This window comes from Rhipicephalus microplus, chromosome 1, assembly GCF_043290135.1.
Source record: "Rhipicephalus microplus isolate Deutch F79 chromosome 1, USDA_Rmic, whole genome shotgun sequence".
In the NCBI taxonomy this organism is placed as follows: domain Eukaryota; kingdom Metazoa; phylum Arthropoda; class Arachnida; order Ixodida; family Ixodidae; genus Rhipicephalus; species Rhipicephalus microplus.
The window spans coordinates 263,275,362-263,298,614 of NC_134700.1; the positions used below are offsets into that span (position 1 = coordinate 263,275,362).

At 44.8% G+C, this 23,253-nt stretch overlaps 1 protein-coding gene across 1 annotated transcript in view; it reads right to left on the reverse strand.

The window, feature by feature from the left end:
* The window catches only part of LOC142815291 (cell adhesion molecule DSCAM-like), a 147,431-nt gene that overhangs the window by 48,667 nt on the left and 75,511 nt on the right, over positions 1 to 23,253 (reverse strand). The window contains exon 3 of the mRNA XM_075894129.1: positions 17,889 to 18,078. Coding sequence (XP_075750244.1) covers positions 17,889 to 18,078 — 190 coding nt within the window. The remainder of the gene's footprint in view (positions 1 to 17,888; positions 18,079 to 23,253) is intronic.

The following is a 23,253-nucleotide window of genomic DNA, read 5'->3' on the forward strand; positions in this document are numbered from 1 at the left end:
TAATCGCAAAGCAGCGCGGAAGCGTGTAGCTCGATACCGTATACGCTATACGCTATACTCTGGCGACGCATCGAACAGAAGAGCGCTCTTAACGATTATCCGCGGTGAAGCGTGGAACGAGATGTTCTGCGGAGAAATTCCACCGGCTGCTCGTACGCGTTTTGGGCGCTCCCCATTTCATCGACTGGCGTGCGGCGTAATGCGAACGACAAACGCCGAGGACATCGCTATAATGCTCGCTTCCTGTGTTTCCTGGGTCAGGGTGCGTGCGTGCCTGGATCTATTAGCACAACTCTTACGATGCACACGCTGACCGATTGATCGTTTTTTTTTTCTCCTCGTCACGGACCTAATTTAAAGTGGGTTAAGGAAACACGGGGGTACCGATGATGCATATTTAAAGAGGTGTCGTAGATCCCAAAGGAAAACCAGGTAACGTCAACCAAACGCACGAATGCCGTAAACCGTACACCGTACAAAACTACTACATGTACAGTTAGTTTAATGTTCTTAAGGTTCGAAAATGAGTTTTTTTTTAAACGTTCACTGTCGTGACGTGGTACAAGAGCCTTCAAGCATTTTGTCGCCAAGGAAACAATGAAATACGACCACCACAGCCGGAATCGAAGCCGCACGTATTTCGGTTGTTCAGCCGAGTAGCGTAACCGCTAAACAACATCAACAATAACACACATTCATTGCAGCTATAGGCTTTATATGAAGCCATATTAATCAACTTTAATTTGCCGTACGGAATGCACTCCGCTTTACAAACATTTTACAAGCTTGGAGTCACGCGCGCACAGGCCAATGCACCTGCACGCGATGATAGCTGTTCCAATGCTAGTTCATGAAGAGCGACTAGAAGTCGAGGAGCGAATGCTTCGAGTTGCTTGTTACTACAACTCCTTCGCGAAACGTGAGAACAATAATAATTGTCGGAGTTTTAAGTCCCAAAACCTCCGTCTCATTATGAGAGACGCTATAGTAGAGGGATCCACAAATTTTGAATATATGGTGTTTTTAAACGCGTATACCGAAATACAAGTACAGGGGGCTCTGCAGCATTTCGCCGCCATGGAAATACGACTGCTACGGCAGACACTGGAACCTGCGACTTTCGGGTCAGCATTCTAGAACTGCAAGCACTTGACCACCAAGTCGGTTTCTTCAGAACGGCGCGAAGGGAGCCCACTTGAAGCCACCCGACCTCCCTCTATCACCCACATTTCGCATACAACGCCGTTTACCTCTAAATTTGACAGGATCTTCCACGCTTCTAGTTGAAATATCACAGAGCGAAAATGTTTCGCGTGAATGTTTTTCGCCTGACACTCGGATGGGCATAATGCGGTCTGTCTTGCTGCGCTTCTCCCATGCATGCTCTGCAAAGAGGCATGGCGCCCACGATCTCGAGGGTCCTTTCTTACCGCACCTGTCTCAGTGGAGCTACTTAATTAGGTTGTAAACAGAAATAAAGGGGGGGGGGGCAGGAAGATAATGAGGTTAATAAGAAAGCAAATTGTATAAACCATGAGAGACCGGAAACCTATTAATTGATAAGTGGGGTTTAACGTCCCAAAACCACCATATGATTATGAGAGACGCCTATATAGTGGAGGGCTCCGAAAATTCCAACCACCTGGTGTTTTTAACGTGCAACCAAATCTGAGCACGTGGACCTACAGCATTTTTGCCTCCATCAAAAATGCAGCCACTGCAGCTGAGATTTGATCCCGCGACCTGCGGGTCAGCAGCCGAGTATCTTAACTACTAGACCACCACGGCTGGGCAGACCGGAAACCGAAGCCAGACGTTAAGGTGTAACCGTAAGTACACAGTCAGAACCAGCAAGCAACATCTGCGGACACCAGCAGAGTGTTCTAGAATACGCTCTAGTCAATAAAACTTGGAGAGAATCGCTAAGTATAGCACGTGGGCTTCGTATGTGTGCTCTAGAAATCATACATTATATGACGTCATGGTGACCTCATAGTGACGGCGCACATGCCGCACAACTGCCCAAAAATGCGGTGCTATTGTGATGAAGTCCTCAAAACACATCGTAAGTTCCTGAAGCATAGGTCGATCAGCTGATGCAGGGCAAAACCACATTAGTTGCATAAAGTTTTCAGCGGAAGGCCAGGGAGGATCAGTACATCAACTGAAAAGAAGAAAAAAGATGAATTACACCTTTGAGTCGTCTTGGACGATTGTATATAGAACCATGTGAGACTTAGGCGCAAGGCTCGTTAATGTCGAGTATTGTCCGTCGGCGTTGGCGTGCACCGTAGCCATCGCGGACGATTACAATCGTGCTGATGGCGATGAATAACAAGCGCGTTTCAGACCACACATTCCATTTCTGCCAGCATATACAAGGTACCCATTATATACGCCATGATGATGACGCTGATGACGCTGAAGATGATGAATATGGTGATTAAGGAAAACTACTGGCTTGTGCTATATTTGACGTCTCGATATGGTGTACGATGCATTTTGTACGACTGGAAACAACCGACAACGACTAAAGGAACGTGTCAAGAACTCGTCTTTGCCAACTTCAGGCTAGATCGGAGACCCCAAAGAAGTAATAATATAGACAAAACAAAATTCACAACTCAATACAACATACCAGTTCTAGCCAATAAACATTGCATATAACTGTACACCACTTGGCACTCATTTACATGCGTAAGCGGTCGATGTCATGAATGTTTTAGCATAACACCAAAAGATTCTGCCGCTTTGCCCACTCACTATAATTGACTTTGTGGATGTGGCGTGATTTTTCAGGGCATCTCAGCCAAAACACCATTAAGGAAAGGGGTGTGCACTCCTCTTTTTCAGGACAGAATATTTCGAGTTATGGCGACAAGTGGGTGTTTTGAAGCGCGATTACTTGACAGTGGCAGATGAACGGTCCTCCTCCAGCATTCCTTCGTTTGAGGACGACGATGGCGTCATCATGATCAAGAAATCAAAGATTCTGAGCTTAAACAAACGCTTGGATAATAGGTTAACTAGTTATAGTTATTTTTACCTGAATTCCTGGTGAAAGAAAAATGCTCTGAATAGTTAAAATGGACAGCGAATACTATTAACATGGTGAATAACTGATTCCATAAGACAATGCTCCATTCCATGCATAACGCCTGTCTTACGGAACAGAAGTAACACACACGTACGCACAACACCAAGTTTATGTCGCAATAAAAAGAAATATAGCTCACACGAGAATCTTTTAGATCCAGGCAGGATTTCCCTGAAACGCGTTCTACGTGATAGGGTTCTCTCGAGTCCTGATCTATAGAAGTTTGATCCTCCACCGTCTCAATTACTAAGCCCCCGTAAGCATTACAACGGCCATCGGCGGTGGTTTCCGATGGGGGATCATTAAGAAGCGGGTGCGGTCGTTTGTTTACCTTCAACGTCGACTGCCGCCTCCCCCATGTCGCTCTTCGATTATCCCCTCTGCTCGGGCCATCTTGCGGGCGCGGCTGGTGTGGCAATGGTTGCCCACAACGGGAATGCCACGCTATTAACATCGCACTGCGGGTTCCTGTATTGCCCCCTGACAAACGTGCACTCGCTCACCGGCACAGGGGGGGGAACACCGAGGCCATCTGACGATAGGGTCAGGGACCCCGCACAGAGGGTGGGCACGGTAGTTCTAGTCGCAGGTTGCGTGGCGTCACCGCAAACTTTGTTGGAATGTGGTGCGCCTCGCCTGGCCTGGAACACACTTGTACCTAATTCACTTGGTAAGTGTATACCCGGTGGTAGCTCTCGCCTGCCTCGCCTGAGTGACGGTGAGTGCTCCGTCAGAATGTCTTTTGTGTTCAGACAAGGGGCACCAAGAGGCCTGTAAGTGTATGTGACGTAGCACATTATATACTTCTTTTTTTCTTGTATCGCTACATATATACATACGATGACTGTTGGGTTTGAACTCTGCCATGCGGCTAACGAAGCTTCGGGAAAAGTCAGCGGCACGTTACGAAAGGTGAATTGGCACATTGAAGTTAAAAACAACCTAGCAATTTTTGTTGTATTACCTTCGCTTGACCACACGTATACTGCCTGCTGGCGCAACACAATGCTCATTCCCCAAAGACAACAGACTTCATATAGCCACCTCTGCTTCCCTGTCTTTCTTTTTCGGTCTCTCTATCCGGGTGCCTCATTTGTGAAAGCGCAGGACAGATATAAGCTTGTTAGTACCGACCTCTCAACATATATTATTAAACGCTTCACACTACCACTTTCTCATTCCTGAAGATATGCGCTATATTTAGCCATTGCTCTTTCCAGAGATTTAGTGCGCCCTGTAGCTTTAGCACTGCTTAACAGTCATGCAAAATCAACAAGCCCACTGCCATACCTTGCCGATGTTTAGTTATCTCTCTGTCCGGAAAAAATAAAACTCAGCATTTGTCAATACTTTAATTGTGGGTGATATGTGTTCAAGCCGACTACACTGGGAAAAAAATGAACCAAGCAAAAGGCGCCTTCTTGGGCTTTGTCTTTCATTTGGTGTTTTTCCTTTTCGTCAGTTTAATAACGACCGCCAGTGCTATGCCTTGAGATACTAATTACTTTCACGGACGCAAAGCTTTCGATAGTTGTAGAATTATCAGTCCTTCGGCAGCTTTGTGCGTTTTATTACGCGAAATAAAATAGACGTTATGAATTTTCTCGTAAAGCACAACGTGTAGCGATACTCTTTTACCCCCTTTCTAATTGATTGTTATGTGAAGTTTAAAGTCTTAAAACCACCATATGATTATGAGAGACGCCGTAGTGGAGGGCTCCGGAAATTTCGACCACCTGCAGTTTTTTTGACCACCTGGAGTGCGCCCAAATCTGAGCACACGGGCCTACAACGTTTCCGCCTCCATCGGAAATGCAGCCGCCGCAGCCGGGATTCGATTTCGCGACCAGCGGATCAGCAGCCGAGTACCTTAGCCACTAGACCAGTGCGGCGGGGCTACCCCCTTTTTAAGATATACATATATGGGACTGGTATATTATTCGGATTACTTCAATGACGAGGAAATAAGTAATCATGAATAGAGTCAATAATTCACGAAATAAAGAGTGTGCACAAAGAAAAAGCGCCTGTGAGCATGATTTCAGTTTAGGCTAATTAAACAGGTTGGGCAAACAAGTGTGTTTCATTACTTTCTTTGCGGCCATCGACACAAGCGAGGAGAACTTCTTTTTATAGAATGGATCATTCTTCGCCAGAAGCACTTTGTGTTAATTCACTAGCTCCCACAATGGTTACAAACTGGTTTACTGAGTGCGCAGCACTGGTATAATGGTAATTTTTAGCTGTGTGGTGACTCGTACAATTGTTGCGGTAGAGAGGCGCTGTGGGTGGCGCAGCTCTGACATTGTAGTCGTCTGACTTTCTAGTCGTCTTAGTCGAATGCAAAAGAGAAAGCGCTGCACTGTTCGAAGCGAAGTCTGGTTTTTATAAAACGCGTATTGTTATAAAGCGAGCTTCAATAAAGAAGAAGAACAATGTACGTCTTGTGGGAAAGCTAAGGAAACGAGGGAAAATGTTCTGATTGAGTGCGGCGATATCCACCCAAATATACGTGTGGGGACGAGCCTGTATAAGGCCTTGGAGTTTAGGGACAACCATGGAAAGCTGAACACGTCGACGATAGAAACAAGTAAGAAACGGTTAGAGTATTGGTGTCGGAAAAGTGGCGGTAAAGGACAGAAATAGTAGGGAAAATGGGGTTAATTTGCCTGAAGAGGCAGAGAGGTGAACCATAAAATCATATGTTTTTGTTATAATAAGATCGATTTAATCGAAGTAGATAAGGCATTGCGCCAATATAAAAAAAGCTTTCCTTTCGTTTTTTTTTCTTCTTTGAGCTTAGGTGCACGCATGTCACCACCCCATTATAAAGGGGACGCTCACAGCATCTAGCCATCCTAAGGTCGTCGAAGCTTCCGAGGAAAAACGCAACCGCCCAGAACTCGGAACAGAATGAGATCGGAAGAAAAAAAACACACAAAATAAAAAAAATCCTGCAACAATTGATCGACACAGGTTTATGTGCGAGGGAGAGAGGGAAAGAGAAAACTCATTGTATACCTGCTACAAAGAGCGTGCACCTCGGTTCTGTTTCGAGAAGTGAGGCAGCGAAAAAAACGTAAATGACAGGAGGCGTCGATAATTTCCGTGAGGTTCCGTTGTCGTCCGCATTTCTTAATTAGATCAGCGAACTCAGTGACAGAGGTGACTTGTTTACAGCGCCTAATCTCCACAACTTAGCAACGGCCTCAGAGCATCTCGTTTCTAAAAACAAACAGCATCCCTTTCCCGCCCCTCGCCCCCCTCCTTGCTTCGTCTTGCCTTATTAAACTGTTTTTATGCCTCACAAAGCGAGTTGGTTGGGGTATATAAGGCAATTCACTTCGTGAGTGCTCTTAGAATTGATTCTCCTTATAAGCGGGAGCGGAACCTCGATTGTGGTCTGAAATTAGAATAGCATGTTCTTAGGTCGTTTTTTAACGCCACTATTCATATCTTTTTTTTTTGGGGGGGGGGGCATGTAAACGCCGCAAAAGCGAAGTGAACGCGTAGCTAGGGCGTGGCGAGCCCCTAGCCTTCGTTTGGTGATGTCACCTCTTGTAGTACGTTCCGGGTTTTAGCCAAGAAACCTTTCTCACAGGCCGTTCAAAGCTTTTGCCTTTGCAATGGCGATAAACTCGCGCCCGCAATCTCGTTTCATTACGTTCCTGGGTTCGTTAAATAATGGCGAAAAAGGTTTCGACTGCTCATCAGATAACACGAAACGCGACCGTGGGCGTCAACGTGAGTGGTGCAAAAAATTCATAATCCACGTCACATACCAACTAGATTCGTCGCATCATGGCGTCTGCTTGACGTCGCATGAGTGAAGGGGCATGTTGACGTGATCGCATGACATCGCCGCTTGGTTATAGTAGAGACGATCGCTGATTGATACTTGGGGTTCAACGTCCCAAAACCACCATATGATTATGAGAGACACCGTATAGAGAAGGGCTCCGGAAATTTCGACCAGCCGGGGTTCTCTAACGTGCACCCAAATCTGAGCACACGGGCCTACAACATTACCGCCTCCATCAGAAACGAACCTGCCACAGCCGAGATTCGATCCTGAGAACTGCAGGTCAGCAGCTGAGTACCTTAGCCACTAGACCACCGCGGCGGCGCGAGACGATCCCTGAAGCATGTGAAGTGCGCAGAGGTTGCAATGCCTTCGATCCCGGATGCAGTGCAGCACCACGATACCTGCAGGAAGCTATCAGCTGGAGGTGATCAATACGATCAACTAAGAGGAAAAAAACGCAGAAGGCTTTCACCTTTGTAGTCCTCTCAGTCGAATGCGTATACAAGAAATCCTACGGGGTCTTCGTTGAATGACTGGATATTCTCATTAATATAAGAACGAAGTACAAATAATAAAATAAGGAAGAAGCTGACTTTGAATAAACTGAAAAACAAAAAAAGGCCTTTTACACCCCTCCCAAAACAAAGGGGGGGGGGCGGTAGGGGGAACTAAAGCTTAGATGTCACAGACACGTTTATACTTAATAGCTGTAGGCATTCGCCTGAATGAACCGGACGTCAGCGAACGCAAAACGTCACTCCGTTTGGAGCTATAAAACTTCACAAAGTAGCGGGCAGGAATCGCTACGGCAAAGAGAGGGAAAATATCGCTCCGATGACAGAAATAGTGAGCGAGAAAAAAACGTCTAGGGTCCGTCGCTATGTGCGCGATGAGATTCCATGAATAGCGCCCGCGTTGCTAATCTCGGAAACTCGCTTTAGATCGCCGCACCGCGTGTGCTCTCAGCTTGCGTGCCCCATACGAGACGGTGCACAGACTTTGGATCAGCGGCCAGACGAGCAAGCGTGTGTACTAAACGCGATCGTCAAAGTAGTTCAATATTAACCGTTGGGATTTGACGTCCCGAAGCCCTGATATGATCATCAGAGACGCCGTAGTGAAGGGCTATAGATTTCCATCACATGGGGTTTTCTTAACGTGTACCCTAATATAATCGAACGGGTGTTAAGCAGTTTCGCTTCCATGAAGAATGTGACCGCCGCGGTTGATATTCGATCCTGTGACCTTTGGGGTCAGCAGTTCAACACCCTATCTACTTGACCGTGGTGGGTCTTAAAAGCGCTTTAGTGCGGACGTATACTACAGGTAGGCGCAAACATCTGTCAATTTAAATCGAGCTGTTCGCTATTTTTTGTAATACGTATTAGCGGATGGTAAGTGTGATCGCCGGTGCGCTTCTCTTAAGTTAACTGCCATTACAAAAAAAAAGTGACGCCTTATGTAATTATGTACCTCCCTGTATCCATTCCCGTCGCAGCGCCTCATGTTTCAAAATTGTTCATGTATGAAGCAATAGCATCATGAATTTAAGTGTTCTTTGTGCCGATAAAGGACATCAGCGTCTGGGTTCCAAAAGTTTTCTTTTCTTGGGTGCTTTTGCCAGTGGCGGCCTGCTTTTGCTAATGGCACGTCACATGTTTTATTACTCGATAAGCTTTCTCTTAGAAACAATTGCAGCGTATGAGTGTTTTCTTCATACTTGTACCAAACTTCCGCTCTATATTTTTAAAGCTTATACATTCTTATACTTGTGTAAATTTCTTGTTCTATATATTTAGAAAAGAATAGAAAGTATTTGCAAAAGAAAAGTAACTCCGTATAGCACAGGTTAAGGTGTAGATAATTAAGGGATAAATACATATTCTTCATTATGCTCAGCAATCATGAAACACTGCGTTAACTTAAAAAGGGCTCAATTTATTTGTGAATGCAACTTTGTTACGCGGCATCGGAGAGGAAAAATACACAAAAATACCGGAGTGCTGGCATATCTTACAAACTCAACTTCATTTTGATTTCATTTGCAGACAATATAAAAGAAAGAAAACAAGATGCCCCAGTCTTTACTGAAAGTATGACTCAATCTGTATTGAAAATGTGAAATACAGCACAACAAAAAATTCGGCAGATCCCACGTACCTGTAAACCAACGTTATGCGAAGCATGCGGAGGGAATGTGACCGTGTTGCATTTTTTTTTGGGCTACACGTCATGAAATGACGCTAAAGATATGTACAAATGTTGCACACACATACATATGTTGCTGAGTTGCAAATGTTTATATAACGAGTTGCTTGCACTTGCGCAACGATGCCAACTGGAACATGCGTATTATCAACATCAGAAGCTGATATGAAGCGCTGATGCTCGCGAGGATGCTGCACTAGACACTGCTAATGATATGCGGGGTTTAACGTCCCGAAACCACCATTTGATTATGAGAGACGCCGTAGTGGAGGGCTCCGGAAATTTCGACCACCTGGGACTCTTTAACGTGCACCCAAATCTGAGTACACGGGCCTACAACATTTTCGCCTCCATCGGAAATGCAGCCGCCGAAGCCAGGATTCGAACCCGCGACCTGCGGGTCAGCAGCCGAGTACCTTAGCCACTAGACCACCGCGGCTTTTTTTTCTTTATTGAACTAGACCACCGCGGCGGGGCGCTAGACACTGCTACATAAATCAACTTCAGCGCATGGAAACTAACCATAATTGTTAACCCGACGTGACGGCTGTATCAAAGGAGTACATACGTAACGTTTATAAAATTGGGTAGGCAGCAGTGCAACCACAATCGACGTTTCACGACGATTAGTGTCTATTTGATAAGTAGTTTCGAGACCTGGCGTAGCTCTGTAGGAAAATGCTTCATTGCCACGCAGTACGCTTTGGTTGGATTCCAGCTGAGACCCTGACATTTATTCTTTGCATTCGTCGGGTCAACGCTACAAACGTCGGGTATTTCTTAACGCTCGCGCGTTCAAACTGCTCAGGTGTGTTCTTGTCGTTCCTGGGAATAGATACTAAGTGTCAATCACCTGTGGCACATACTCGCATACCAGTTGCACATACCCGCCCGTGTGTATTTTCCACTGTCTGGCGGGAAGTGTTTGACGACGTACGCGACGGGTTTGTGCCATTATTCATGTCTTGACCAGCTCGTCATATTTGTCAAACAATCTTACCCTACCATGCTAATTTTAGTTCAAGCCAAGTTCAAGGGGTGACTACGAGAGCACCCAAACTTAGATAGATAGATAGATAGATAGATAGATAGATAGATAGATAGATAGATAGATACGCTCAAAGTCGTGGAAGTTCGCTAAGAAATGCTGCGCAAAAAAAAAACACATACACACATTGAACATGACAGACGCAATATGTTCTCATGGCGTGTCGAGTCTATGGTGAAGCTGCACTCTGCAAACCACTCACAAAAAAAAAACAAGAAAAAAACAAAAAACAAGTAAAACAAGTTTCTTCTTTTGCTTATTTTTCCCCGACACCAGAAACGAAAGACGAGTTTTCAGCTTCAGTAAATTTCACCAACTCATAAAACCGCATGCAAGTATGGACTCAAGTTTGATTATAATACGGGCAACTGGATAAGCTGTTCAGTAATCTGAGATGAAGGGGATGAAATGAATTTTAGCGTCCACCCAACAGAGTCATCTGGCCGCAAAAGAAGCCCGAGAGAATTATCCATGAAGAGAACTGCCTAGTGTAAAAAAAACGAAAACGTCTTTAGAATTAGAGGACATATCTTGAGGGAAATTAATTTTAGGGGGCGAAGCTCTTTATGGTGTGGGTCTGTCACTCCTCCGTATGTATGTATGTATGTATGTATGTATGTATGTATGTATGTATGTATGTATGTATGTATGTATGTATATATGTATGTATGTATGTATGTATGTATGTATGTATGTATGTATGTATGTATGTATGTATGTATGTATGTATGTATGTATGTACGTAGCCACCGGTGGCACATACCCGCTCTAGAGCGGGTATGTGCCACAGTGGTTGCGATATGAGAGATGGCGGTACTTGGAGCGTTCACTAGATGGATGCACGGACGGACGCACGGACGGACTGACAAACAGACTAGTAGACGGACGGACGGATAGATGGACGCGCGGACGTAAAGACGGATGGACGCACGAACGGACGGACAGACGGATGGGCGGACTCACGGATGGGCGCGCGGACAGACGGATGGACGCATGGATAGACGCACGGATGGTCGCGCAGACGGATGGAAGCAAGAACGAACAGACGGATGGAAGCACGGACGGGTTGACGGACGCTTCACCCTCCTCGTCATCATTTACTTCATGGATATGCTGTAATTTTTTGTTGACGGCTTCTGTGCAAGCTTTACTAACTGGGAATGACAAAAAAGCAGTGTGCGACATTCTGGCGTTTGGTTGGTGTTACGTATTGCATAGAAAGGGGCCTGAACGTTTATTTTTGTGAACACTGTTTTCGTCATACGCGACAGTTGATATTGTATAGTGTTCTCTGAGTCGTCTGTTTTGCTTGTGACAGGACTAGCCACTCCAGTTGCCTGACAGCTGTGTTTATGACGAGAAAAACTCACACTTCACCACATAAGCAACCAGAAAGAAGCACAAGAGAGAAACAAAGCAAAAAAACGAAATAAAAAAGCTGTTGCTTACTCCCTAGAGATTCTCAAGAGATCAGAAGCACAACTCCCTAGATGTTGCTACAGACGTAATAATGTGCTGAGCAAACAAGCGACAATTGCTTCATACAAAATGTAAACCCTGCAAATAACGATAAAAATAACGCGATATTATTGGTAGAACAAAAACAGACACATGAAATACGTAAGTACATCACAATGCAAGTAAATCTGCTAGGCTACAATGGTTACATAGGTGTAGTGAACGGAGCTACGTGTAGCATTTTAGAATGTGCTGCTTGTGCGTGAGCCTGCAAAGAACAACATGCAAACCCCACTCGTTTCAAAAGAGCATGACGCCTCGAGTTTCTTCCGGCCTGAATATTTCACTTTCTAAAGAGAGAGAGAGAGAGAGAGAGAGAGAGAGAGGCCGCAGTGTGCTATATATGTGTGCGAATAAAGTAAAACCAAATTAAGGGTTACTAGCAGATGTGAGCCATTATGAAACTCCTGTGTGTGCCCATGAATTTCTTTCTTTATTTTATGCCTCCATTCTCTTGCAAAGCTCTACTTTCCTACTCTTGCGCGGTGTAGCAGACCAGTATTACCATGCTAAGCTCCATGCTTTTGCTTTTCATCACTCTCTCTCTCTCAACCTTTTAGGGCTGTCGTGTATGAACCTGCACAGTATCCGAATTTCGTTGAAGAGTAGCAACTATGGCGTCTATGGCAACACGCTATACAGGCCGTCGTCACCACCAAGCGAGAATCGAATGTATAAGGAGCCATTTTGGCGACCTACATCAAATCATTCCGAGCACAGAGTGACAGCAGACACGTATACAAAACTCAAGGCGGTTGGGTGTTCGGAATGCTTCATACACTCCCTTTACCCTTGCCACAGCGTAGGGTAGCAAACCAGGTGTGTGCCTAGTTAACCTCCCTGCCTCCTCTCTTGTTCTTCCTTCAGGCACTAACTAGAAATTCGCGAAAAATTTGCGGACGCAGGGTGTCGTATGAGCCAACGTTCCGACGAGCGGGATATGTCTTCTTCAACTCTGCTTGAATTTATGAATACGCGGGTGAAAAAAAGTGCTTCCTGGGCCACTTGAACATATACTGCGCATATCGTGGGATGCGCATGTTGCCCAGCTTTAAATATAAGTACTCTGGGATTTCATAAAGCTGAAAAGACAGAGAATAAACAGCAAGTGGCATTATTGCTGACCCAGAATAACAGAAAGTCACTCCTGCGGGTCCAGACTTGATCTCCAATCTCCAGTTCACGAGGTTGGCGGGTTTTCGAAGGCAACATTTTGTCTTCTTTCTGGGCCATTCTTTCGAACAACTCGACATCTCTCAGATATTTTTTCAGCCCACAGCACACGATGGAATCTGCAAATGCAAGCGTCTTCTGCTTCCTTTCAGGCGCCTAGCGGATGTTCATACTTGTTTGTGTGTAAGGCAGGCAGAGGCGGCTGGAGTGTGCCAAGGCAGGCAAATGAGTGCGCATTTTTGAAGGATAGCGCGGAACGGGACAGCAGCTTTAGAATGTGGAACATAGAAAAAATAATAAACCGCCAACAGCCCAATAGAGAGAAAGACCAAGAGCATCAGTTCGTACTGCGCCGAGATCGAGCTTTACAGTCGGCTCGTATATATTAGAATTCCGCAGCATCAAAGAGTGAATAGAGTGCTGACGTTGGCCGAAAAAGTAGGCAAAAATGACGCACCGAAAATGCACAGGATAAAGGAAAACATCAAACGACAGGTGGTATACGTCCAATACGGCGCATAGAGGTGCTCCTCTGTGCGTTCGCCGATCTGACGTTCTACACGAGAATTCGAGTTCAGTGGCACTGCGTGTTCGCCGGCTCCGGCCGCCAATATTTTGGACCACCGCGCGTGTGCAAATGTTCTCGCTATTCCGACACGTACGGTCAGAGATTGAGCCGGGGCTGTCACGCTGAACGCACAGCAGAAACGAACGAAACGATAACAGAACCGCCAAGTAATGCTGTCTCTTGAATGAGCCGTACACCTCTGTTAGAACGTCGGAACGCGGGAAAGCCTGTAGTTGAACTTGCTGTTCTTTTTGTTCTTTTGTTCTCGAAAATTCTAACCACACTGAACGCCAAGCAACTGCGCTGCGGTGCTAGTGCTATGCAAATGAACTGCTCCGCACTCGGCGAGAATTCGGTCTTCCTCGCCTGAAGCGAATGAAATGGCGAAATAAGCAAACAAAAAAAGTGAGAGAGGAGGAAGCAGCGGGGGAACTCTTTTCACCCGTGGCACGAATCTGCAATGACCGCTGCCCTTACAGTCCACGATCCACTCGGAAATGCTAGACTCGTCCCAACGCTCGCTACACAGTCGCATGGCGCACTCTCCTCGCTTGCGGCTTTCAATGGTCCATTCTTGAAGCCACATCAAAGCAGCGCTCGCAGGCCGCCCTCATAAATTTCTATGAGTCGCCTTCGCTTTTCCCATTTCTATACTCGTCCGGAGCAAGGTACAGAAGCTTGTCGCTTCGATTGTGCGCAGAGGCGGCGAGCCGTAATTAACACAAATATCTACAACGTTTTTGTCCCAGTACAATCAAACACGCGAACGCAGGTTCGTGAGTATACGCCTTGCTTAACGTCTCTTCGTTTAGGCTTGCCGTAATTAAAGGGACTGTCTCCCGTCCTTCATCGTTCTCCTGTTTTGTTTTGTGTCACAATAAAGGGCGTATTATGTGAACTGTCTAAATTTGCAGTGGTTTTTCTGGAAGGTGCCTAGAAGTTTTTAAAATAGACTTTTTTTTTTTTGTCCGCGTTATATCTTCTTCCATTGGTGGGATGAATGCCCACAACACTGGTATGTGTCGGTGAAAGTCGAAAACTGAAACCACATGCGGCTTTCGCATGCTTCATCATTGTTTGGGTATTATAAAACAAATACCTCAGTGGTCATTTTAGGCACGCACACACGTTTTTTTAGTTTTTCTCATGAGCGGCGGCAGACGCCGTGCTTGCGTTTCTCCACCGCTTGCAGGCAGACATGCAGGCAAAGCGAACACACCACCAGCAGCGCCACCAGGTGGCTATTCGCACGCATGAGAAAATAAAAAAAAGCAAACATTGGACTCTGGCGATACCTAAAACAGACTCAAGCGCACAAAATACAATTTTAGGTTATACGTGCTTGCTTTTAGGCAAACTAAGTTTTCCTGCGAGGATTTCTTGTCCTACCAATAGACTGTCAAAATTGACCACATTCGCTGTTGGGTGACGCTAGTGGTCACTTTTTATCGACTTTCAACATGAAGTTGAAATTATAATTCCTTTTTTTCTGGCCCGAAAGCATGCTCGTTGCCGCCAATGTGAGAGACGATCTTTTCTTTTTCGCCATAATCAGAAAAACTTTGCCGAGCGGTAGACAGTCCCTTTAACATTTAAAACAGTCTTCTGTGCATGTGAAATCCTCTATACGTGGTTCGTTATTCTTAACTTTGCGTGTATTGTCCTTTTCCTCTTTTGTTCTTTGGTATGCTGTAGCTGTAAGGCAGGGGGACACAATCTCCCCAATGCTATTTACCGCGTGCTTACAGGAGGTTTTCAGAAGCCTTGAATGGGAACAGTTAGGGATAAGAGTTAATGGAGAGTACCTTAGTAACCTGCGCTTCGCCGATGACATTGCATTGCTGAGTAACTCAGGGGACGAATTGCAACTCATGATTACGGAGTTAGACAAGGATAGCAGAAAGGTGGGTCTTAAAATTAATCTGCAGAAAACGAAAGTAATGTACAACAACCTCGGAAAAGAGCAGCGCTTCGAGATAGGTAATAGTGCACTTCAAATTGTAAAAGACTATGTCTACTTAGGGCAGGTAATAACCGCAGAGCCGAACCACGAGATTGAAGTAACTAGAAGAATAAGAATGGGGTGGAGTACATTCGGCAAGCACTCTCAAATTATGACGGGTAGATTGCCACTATCCCTCAAGAGGAAGGTATATAACAGCTGTATCTTGCCGGTACTAAGCTACGGAGCAGAAACCTGGAGACTTACAAAGAGGGTTCAGCTTAAATTGAGGACGACGCAGCGAGCAATGGAAAGAAAAATGGTAGGTGTAACCTTAAGAGAGAAGAAGAGAGCAGAGTGGATTAGGGAACAAACGGGTGTTAAGGATATCATAGTTGAAATCAAGAAGAGGAAATGGACATGGGCCAGGCATGCAGCGCGTAGACAGGATAACCGCTGGTCATTAAGGGTAACTAACTGGATTCCCAGAGAAGGCAAGCGGGTTAGGGGGAGACAGAAAGTTAGGTGGGCAGATGAGATTAAGAAGTTTGCGGGTATAAATTGGCAGCAGCAAGCACAGGACCGGGTCAACTGGCGAAACATGGGAGAGGCCTTTGTCCTGCAGTGGACGTAGTCAGGCTGATGATGATGATTATGATGATGCTTTAGCTATATTATATCCGTCTATCCTCAGATAGAGATACTAAGTGCATCAGAATCAGAGTTCAAGGAGACAATGGTGTACTTACGTTTACGCGCAGACCGGGAAGAATCGTGGTCATAGGCTACAATGCGGCGAATTTCACTACGCGTACGGCTCATAGTGGTCATGGTGACGTTAAACACTTTCAATATATCAAATGACAGCTATTACAATCCATCATTACCACTCGTCACTGTGCTCAGCGCAACTCCGCATCGGTTTCTTCGTCTTTTGCAGACGTTCAGCTCCCTCCGTCTATTTCCTGCATCCTCGTCAAGCCATTGTTCGACGTTCCGGCTACGCTTGCGACAAAAAAAATACAAAGAAAAAGAGACCACTCTCATTGTACTCGCCAGTCCACTTTTTTTTTTTCTGGCAGTCTGCGAATTGCCCACTTCTTCTAGGGCCAACTTTGTGGCATTGTAATTTTATTTATTGCGCAGCGAGAGGCGCGCAGTGGGCGACTTCCTGGTGGAACCGGAGCCCTATCATTAGCACCCGCCTAGGTTTCCAGTTCATCGCCTACTGTCCGGCAGTGACCATGAATGTTCCTTTATCCCGGGCACCATACCCATCCGTTTATCTTGTCATCCGTCGCTGGCGTTGTGACCTGCTTTTAATCATTCTGGACAGTCTCGTTGGCAGCTTCGCACTTTTCTCTCCAACTGTCCTTCCTCATTTATTCCTCCTCCTCCTCCTCCTTCTTTATTTTGATTTTCTTTCTTCCCAGTTCTTTCCGTCATCATTTTTTTTATTCCGCACTGCTCTCCTTCCACAACTATACCTACACTTTTTTGTTCTATTTTTCTGTAGGCCTGCTGTTCTTCTATGTTGTATTCGTCTTCCTTTTTTTTTTTTGCGCGTTGCGTTGGTTGCGGCTCCCAGTTTATCTCTGTTTTATTCTTTCGATAATCGTTACTACCGACCTGCATCAATCTCACGCAGAAGCGAAAGTTCCTCTTGCCCTATCTTGCCCGCCAATAGAATTGGAGCATCCGGGTAAAAATATCTAACGATTTCGACGCTGGTACTAGTATCTGCTTCTAATTGTAGCAAAATGTTGTTCACTAGAGAGTGTTATATTCCCTTTAGAGATGACAATAACTAGTTTCTCACTTCGTTCAATAGCGTCTTTCCCACACAACAGATGTCTACTGCCACAAGAACTTATAAAATGTTGCCTGGATATTACTGCAGTCCTGTTTTCGTCTATGACTTATCTTCTTAGGAAAAAACACGCGATATAGAAACTTCTGAAGAGACACGTAGAGATATATCGCGTGACTTTTGTGAGAGCACACTCTTCACTGAAATGATATCTGGCAGTTCTTTTTATGTTATCTCAGTAATAAGATGATCACGTGAAGCTGAATAAGCTAACCATCATAAGCTATATATATATATATATATATATATATATATATATATATATATATATATATATAAAGGAACATCCGAACATCCGTAGAGTGTTACACTTGAGATGCGATACTCTCCACAGACTCTCCACAGACTTGTAGTAATTATGTCGGACGCCGCTGATCATGCTTCAAACACAGCGATACCAACACTAGAAATCGAAGCATCTTTAAACTTGACTCTACTACGTGCCAAATACATGCCATGATATGAAAATACCATTGTGATGGACACTGGATAAACTTCGACAATCCGTTGTCGAAATGTGAGTAAGTGGGTGTTTCAGTGTTTCATCCTCATCGAAATGTGGCCGCCATGGCCTGGAGGGAATTCAGCTCGCGTCATATTGCATAGCAGCACTATACAACTTCGCGTAAAAGCTACGAATCTTCGGCGACATCTCTCACCATAATCTTCGATGCTCCAGGCCGAAACCACCGCGGCGCACTGGAGCACTACCAGAGCCGAAGCGAGCGTGGCTGTGGTGCGGTAGCCCTGTTGCATCATGGCGGCGCAGGCGAAGAACTCCCGCACATTGTAGCCAGCAGTGATGTATGATGAGCACACGCCACCTCTCCTACCGCGCTCAGGGATATCCTGCACGCAACAAAACATGCAACCGTGTAATTAAAACTTCATACAGGCAATCGATTTACCTCAACATATCTAAGAAAGAAGATAATTTCGAGGACCCGTTTATTTTGTTTTGACATATCCATAACGAAAAGCAGCAGTTGACGATGTCAAGGCAGGTATATGGGAGGTTAATTGTAATGTTTTAACTGTATTGTAGTACCTGTGGTAGAAATCTGAAGAGAGAAAAGTCGGCGAAAAGACAACTTGTTGCTGGGAGCGACCAAACATGTAACGATCCGAATGTTGCAAGTTCGGTCCCTGCTTGGAGGCAAGTTGTTTTTCTTTTGTACAGCTTAATTTCGTTAGAGCTATTTCACAATTACTACAAAGCACTTTTTCTATTCGAAAGACTGCGCTTTGGCATTTAAAAACATACATAAAAATCACACAGGTTCATCACACATAAATAAAGAAGTTAGACTCATGAATAAAGTTTAAAAAATCTTAATGCACCTAAAACAGTACAATATACTGCAAATGGTACAAATTGATTGATATGTGGGGTTTAAAGTCCCAAAACCAGCATATGGTTATGAGAGACGCCGTAGTGGAGGGCTCCGAAAATTTCGACCACCTGGGGTTCTTCAACGTGCACCCAAATCTGAGCACACGGGCCTACAACATTACCGCCTCCATCGGATGCAAACGGTGCTACACTACATTCTCTATACCTTACTTGGCTTCATTACCTTCTGGTTGTTATTCAAGCAATGTATCCAGCAACAATAGCAAAGTGTAGGATACATATGATAGTAAATGAAATTTATCGGTAATGAGTGAATATTAGATAAAAAGAGAAAGCAAGCAAGGGAAGAGTGTGGGGTAAACCAGATGGAAGTCCGGTTTGCGAAGTTATTACATTGGGCTAATATGCAACAATTCATGTGCCATAGCCTTCAGGTTTCTTGACTTTGAAGTATGCTCCTTTCACCAGTTGTTGAGGATAACTGCAACACATCAGCAGCTGAATCTGTGGACATTACTGAGTAGCAAGAATATTGCGCCGAAGTGACGTAAATAAGGATGTCATTAGACGGAAGTACTCTGTAGAATCTGTCAGCAGAGGCTTGTCGAAACTCAAGCCTTCCTACGTACAGCAACAATACGTGCGTAGAGTTGAAAGTGGACATAGGCGAGGTAAACGGTAAATTAGACGATCCTAGTTCAAAACAGCAACAACCGAAGCGTTAACGCTCCGACAGGTTAAACCCGGACACATTTCAACAAGGTTTCACAAATAGCGTGGCGCTGCGCCAGCGTCACGCAACATGAATGTCACTCAAAGAACATGAGATTGGGATGCGATGGGGAAAGGCGGGAACTGACGTTGACCGCAAATACATCTGCTTTGCTAGCATGCGCTAGGGTGAGAGGCAAAGAAATACGGAAAAAAAGAAGAGTACAACAAAGATAATTCACCATGAAGACGGTGGGCACCACCTAACAGGCACTGACATGGCTAGGCTTGTACCTTTTCACCTGTCTCCTTCCCATCTATTGCTATTCCATGCATTCCATGGCTTTCCTTTCTCTCTTTTCTCTATCGCGTTTGTCTGTTTCATCCTATCTTTTCTCTATCTCTCTATTTCTCTTATCTTTTCAGTCGTTCTTACTTTTCATCTCTCAAAATTTCTCTTCCTCTGTCTTTGTATTCCTCTATCTATCTTTCGTGGTTGTCGTTCTTCGCCTTCTATCATTTCCTCTTTTCCCCTTTTTTTCTGTCTATTTCTTTCTTGCTGTTTCTTTCTCCGTATTTTTATTATTTTCTCAGTGCTCGTGCTCTAGGAGCGAAGCAAAAAAGAAGAGATGAAGAAGAGAACAAAAACAGCGCACACAGGTCAATAATGATGAACATTTTCTATCAACAACACATGACCAACCTCGAGCATAACAACTCCGGTGCAAAGATTACTCTTGCCGAAAGCAAAACGTGGTCGAAGTAATTTACTTTATGCCAGATTTCACCTGCACACATAGTCAGCCGGCGTATATAGTGCAATGGTGCTTACACCTTCTCCGTCGGCATAAGATAGGGAAGGAAGGGAACGTGCAACGGGGCAGAGGGAGAAGCGCAGCGAATATTTCGGCAAAAGTCGTACAGAGTCCCCGGGCAAAAAACAAACAAAAAAGAAGTAGTGACGTTGCGCCGGGAGGTTCATAAAACAGAAGTATCCCACTAGAAAATGTGTGCACGTCACAATAGATCAGACGATAGACGAGAGGAACAGACGTAACGTCTATCGTCCAAGCATCACAAAGCACGAACATTTACGAGTGGGTGTCTCTACTAAATTTTCGAGCGTCTAGTTTATTGAAAGAATTAAAGAACGATGGAATGGCATCGACTTGCAACGAGCAAAACGGACGGCGATATGAAAGCACAGTCTTATCTGGCAGCTTTAGCGGTAAATTACAACGAAATGCAAGAGATAGAAAGAACATCTGCACACAAGGCAACGAAAGAGCGAGTATCTTCCCTCTTGATGGTTCTCGGAAGCGAGGTGGGTGAAAAAATATCGCCTCAGAGCTTCGTATCTTGCTCGCGCATGGCACTATCATATGAAAATCAGCAATTGTATTAACGTGAGCCCCGAACTAGAAAATTCTGCAGCGTGGTGTGCTTCGTGAAGATCCATTCCGCTCGATAGGCTTATTAACTCTGGACGCGTAAAAACGAAACAAAAGAAGACACGAAAAAAACCTAAACCTTAGGACTGCATGCTTCCGGTTAATAACTTCGGTAGACGAGATGACGGCGCCAACGGGACAAAAAAGGGAAAAAAAAAGAAGAAGAAAAAAGGACTATCGATATTGTCAAGGCCGAAGCGTACCAGAAAGCACAAACACGACGTAGCAGGCGACAGATATGACAGAGTGAGGATGGCCGAGCGGAAATATAGGCCATTTCTCTCTTTTATTCCGCCTCACTGGTGGCTGGGGCGATTACGCCATTCTCTCGCTGTCCACTGCACACAGACTCGTGTCTTCTGGACAGACGACGGATCGGCGTAATGGTTTACCACGGCTATTACAATACTGCGTTTCTTCGGACAGGCGCACGAAAGAATCGCTCGCGTTGTCTTTCATTACGACGTAGCTGTCTTTGAGATTAATAAATGCGTGAGAAAGGGGGGAGAGGGAGGGTACTCTTATCGACAGCTAACTCGCTGACTTCTTTTATTATGCTTCTGGAAGTATTTATGTCTTTCCAGCGCACAGCGCTATCTCCGAGACTTCTCTCGCAACTAGAGTTACACGTGTCACCTTGAGGCTGATTTCAAGCGACGTAGCATAGAATAAGACTTTATTCATGCAGTGTGATCGATTATGCGTATTTATCTCATTTTTTATTTAAATCGATGACATTCCCTTTGCTTACAATAAAGAAAAATTGTACAGGCAACACGCTGGTACACTTGGTAAAGGCAACAGGTGGTAGAGATAAAACGCAACAACCACAGCTTGGCTACGGTGCAATGAATTATTCAGGTGATATGAATTATTCGAGCCGTTAAGTAAAGTTAGCTGAATATTTCAACCTTGGCATTTCTGGACATAGTTATATCGTTTTAAAACATCTGACGAGGCACGGATTTAAATATTGGGCAGGATAAATGGAATAATGTCACGGGGGTCATTGACCTGTCTCATTAATTTGTAATCAACGCAGGATCGAATATCGACCGCAGCAGCAGCGTTTTTATGAAGGCGAGATGTTTGAGGCCCAAGTACTTACATTGCGGTGCATGTAAAAGAACCTCAGGTCGTGGTAAAAATTTTACGGAGCACTCCACTACGCCACCCCTGTAATACTTTCCTAATTTTGGTACGTAAAATTATAAAAAGTAATATGATTTTAATGTTGGAGCAGGATTGTTGAAGTGAAATGGCTCGGTTTTCTGTGGTAGCCTTCAGACAGGGCTTGCAACGTGTCGCCAACCATCGGCTTCCCCGGAACGTCATCTTTAACCACGCTGTCACTGCACAGAAGGACCAGTCACTTAAAATGTCGTTTTTCATTATTCAAACTGAGCTGTGAGATAAATGTCCGTTTAAATTACGCGCCATCCTTTGAGTTCTCTCAAAGAAATCCCACAGAGAGATAGTACAGATCGGCTGGTTGAGCATATGGTTCGCTTTGTATGCGCTGTCAAAAACGCGCGCGCAAAAAAAAAAAGGAAGTAATGAAGAGTGAGAAATGACAACCATGGGTTAAATGCAGTCGTTCATCGTTAATCGCATTGGTTAAGCACAATAGTCGACCCTATGTCTGACTTCCGCATGGTATATTCCTCGGCCTACATCGATGGACAAACATCGTTTTGATCACCACGGCATTGGTGCGTCGGTATCTCTCTCAGCGTGAATTCGCACGAACTACTGATTGTATTTCGGTTTAGGTTGTCGACGGTTGTGAAGAAACAGCTCATGAAATCGAGGTTTCAGCCGGTCAGCAGCATAATCGTAAACATTGTGTACGGCTACGCCCCACGTAGAAGTACCATACTCATTAGTCGGCTGACACCGTAACTTTTGTATCCTCATCTATAACTTTCCTCCCCCACCTTTTTGCAGGGTAAGGTAGCGCACCTGGCTCCGGTATGTCTGGTCAACTTCATTGCTTTTTTTCGATTTTTATTGATTCTCTCTAAAGACCCGTAGATGGAAAAATGACAATACTAATATTGTTTGCTTGGCGTTTGTTTTTACGGAATTCACTAAATCATGGCACGCAAGCTTCACTCCAAATTGATTTCAATGTGCGCCTTTATTAACTTCAATTAGCAAAGATGGTCACGCCGATTTAAAGAACTAAGTGCCGGAAATTGGACACGGACCCATGTTGAAGTAAATGATAATGATGGGCACAGGGAAGGCTAAAGAAAGAAAGGGGTGCTGGACGAACGCTGAGCTCAATTTGGCAGAGTAGGTATGTGACAAAAACCAGACACGACTCAATTAGGCTGGTTTCGAGTGGCGCATCCTCTTACCCATGACCACCTCAGCAATGCAGATAAAATTTGTTTAACTCCTAATTCATCCTCTTTTCTTAAAGGAACCGGCAGTGTAATAAAAGTATTGTGTATGCAGTACGAACTCGCGCCGAAATTTTTTTCCCTAAAGCTAGTGTCCTTA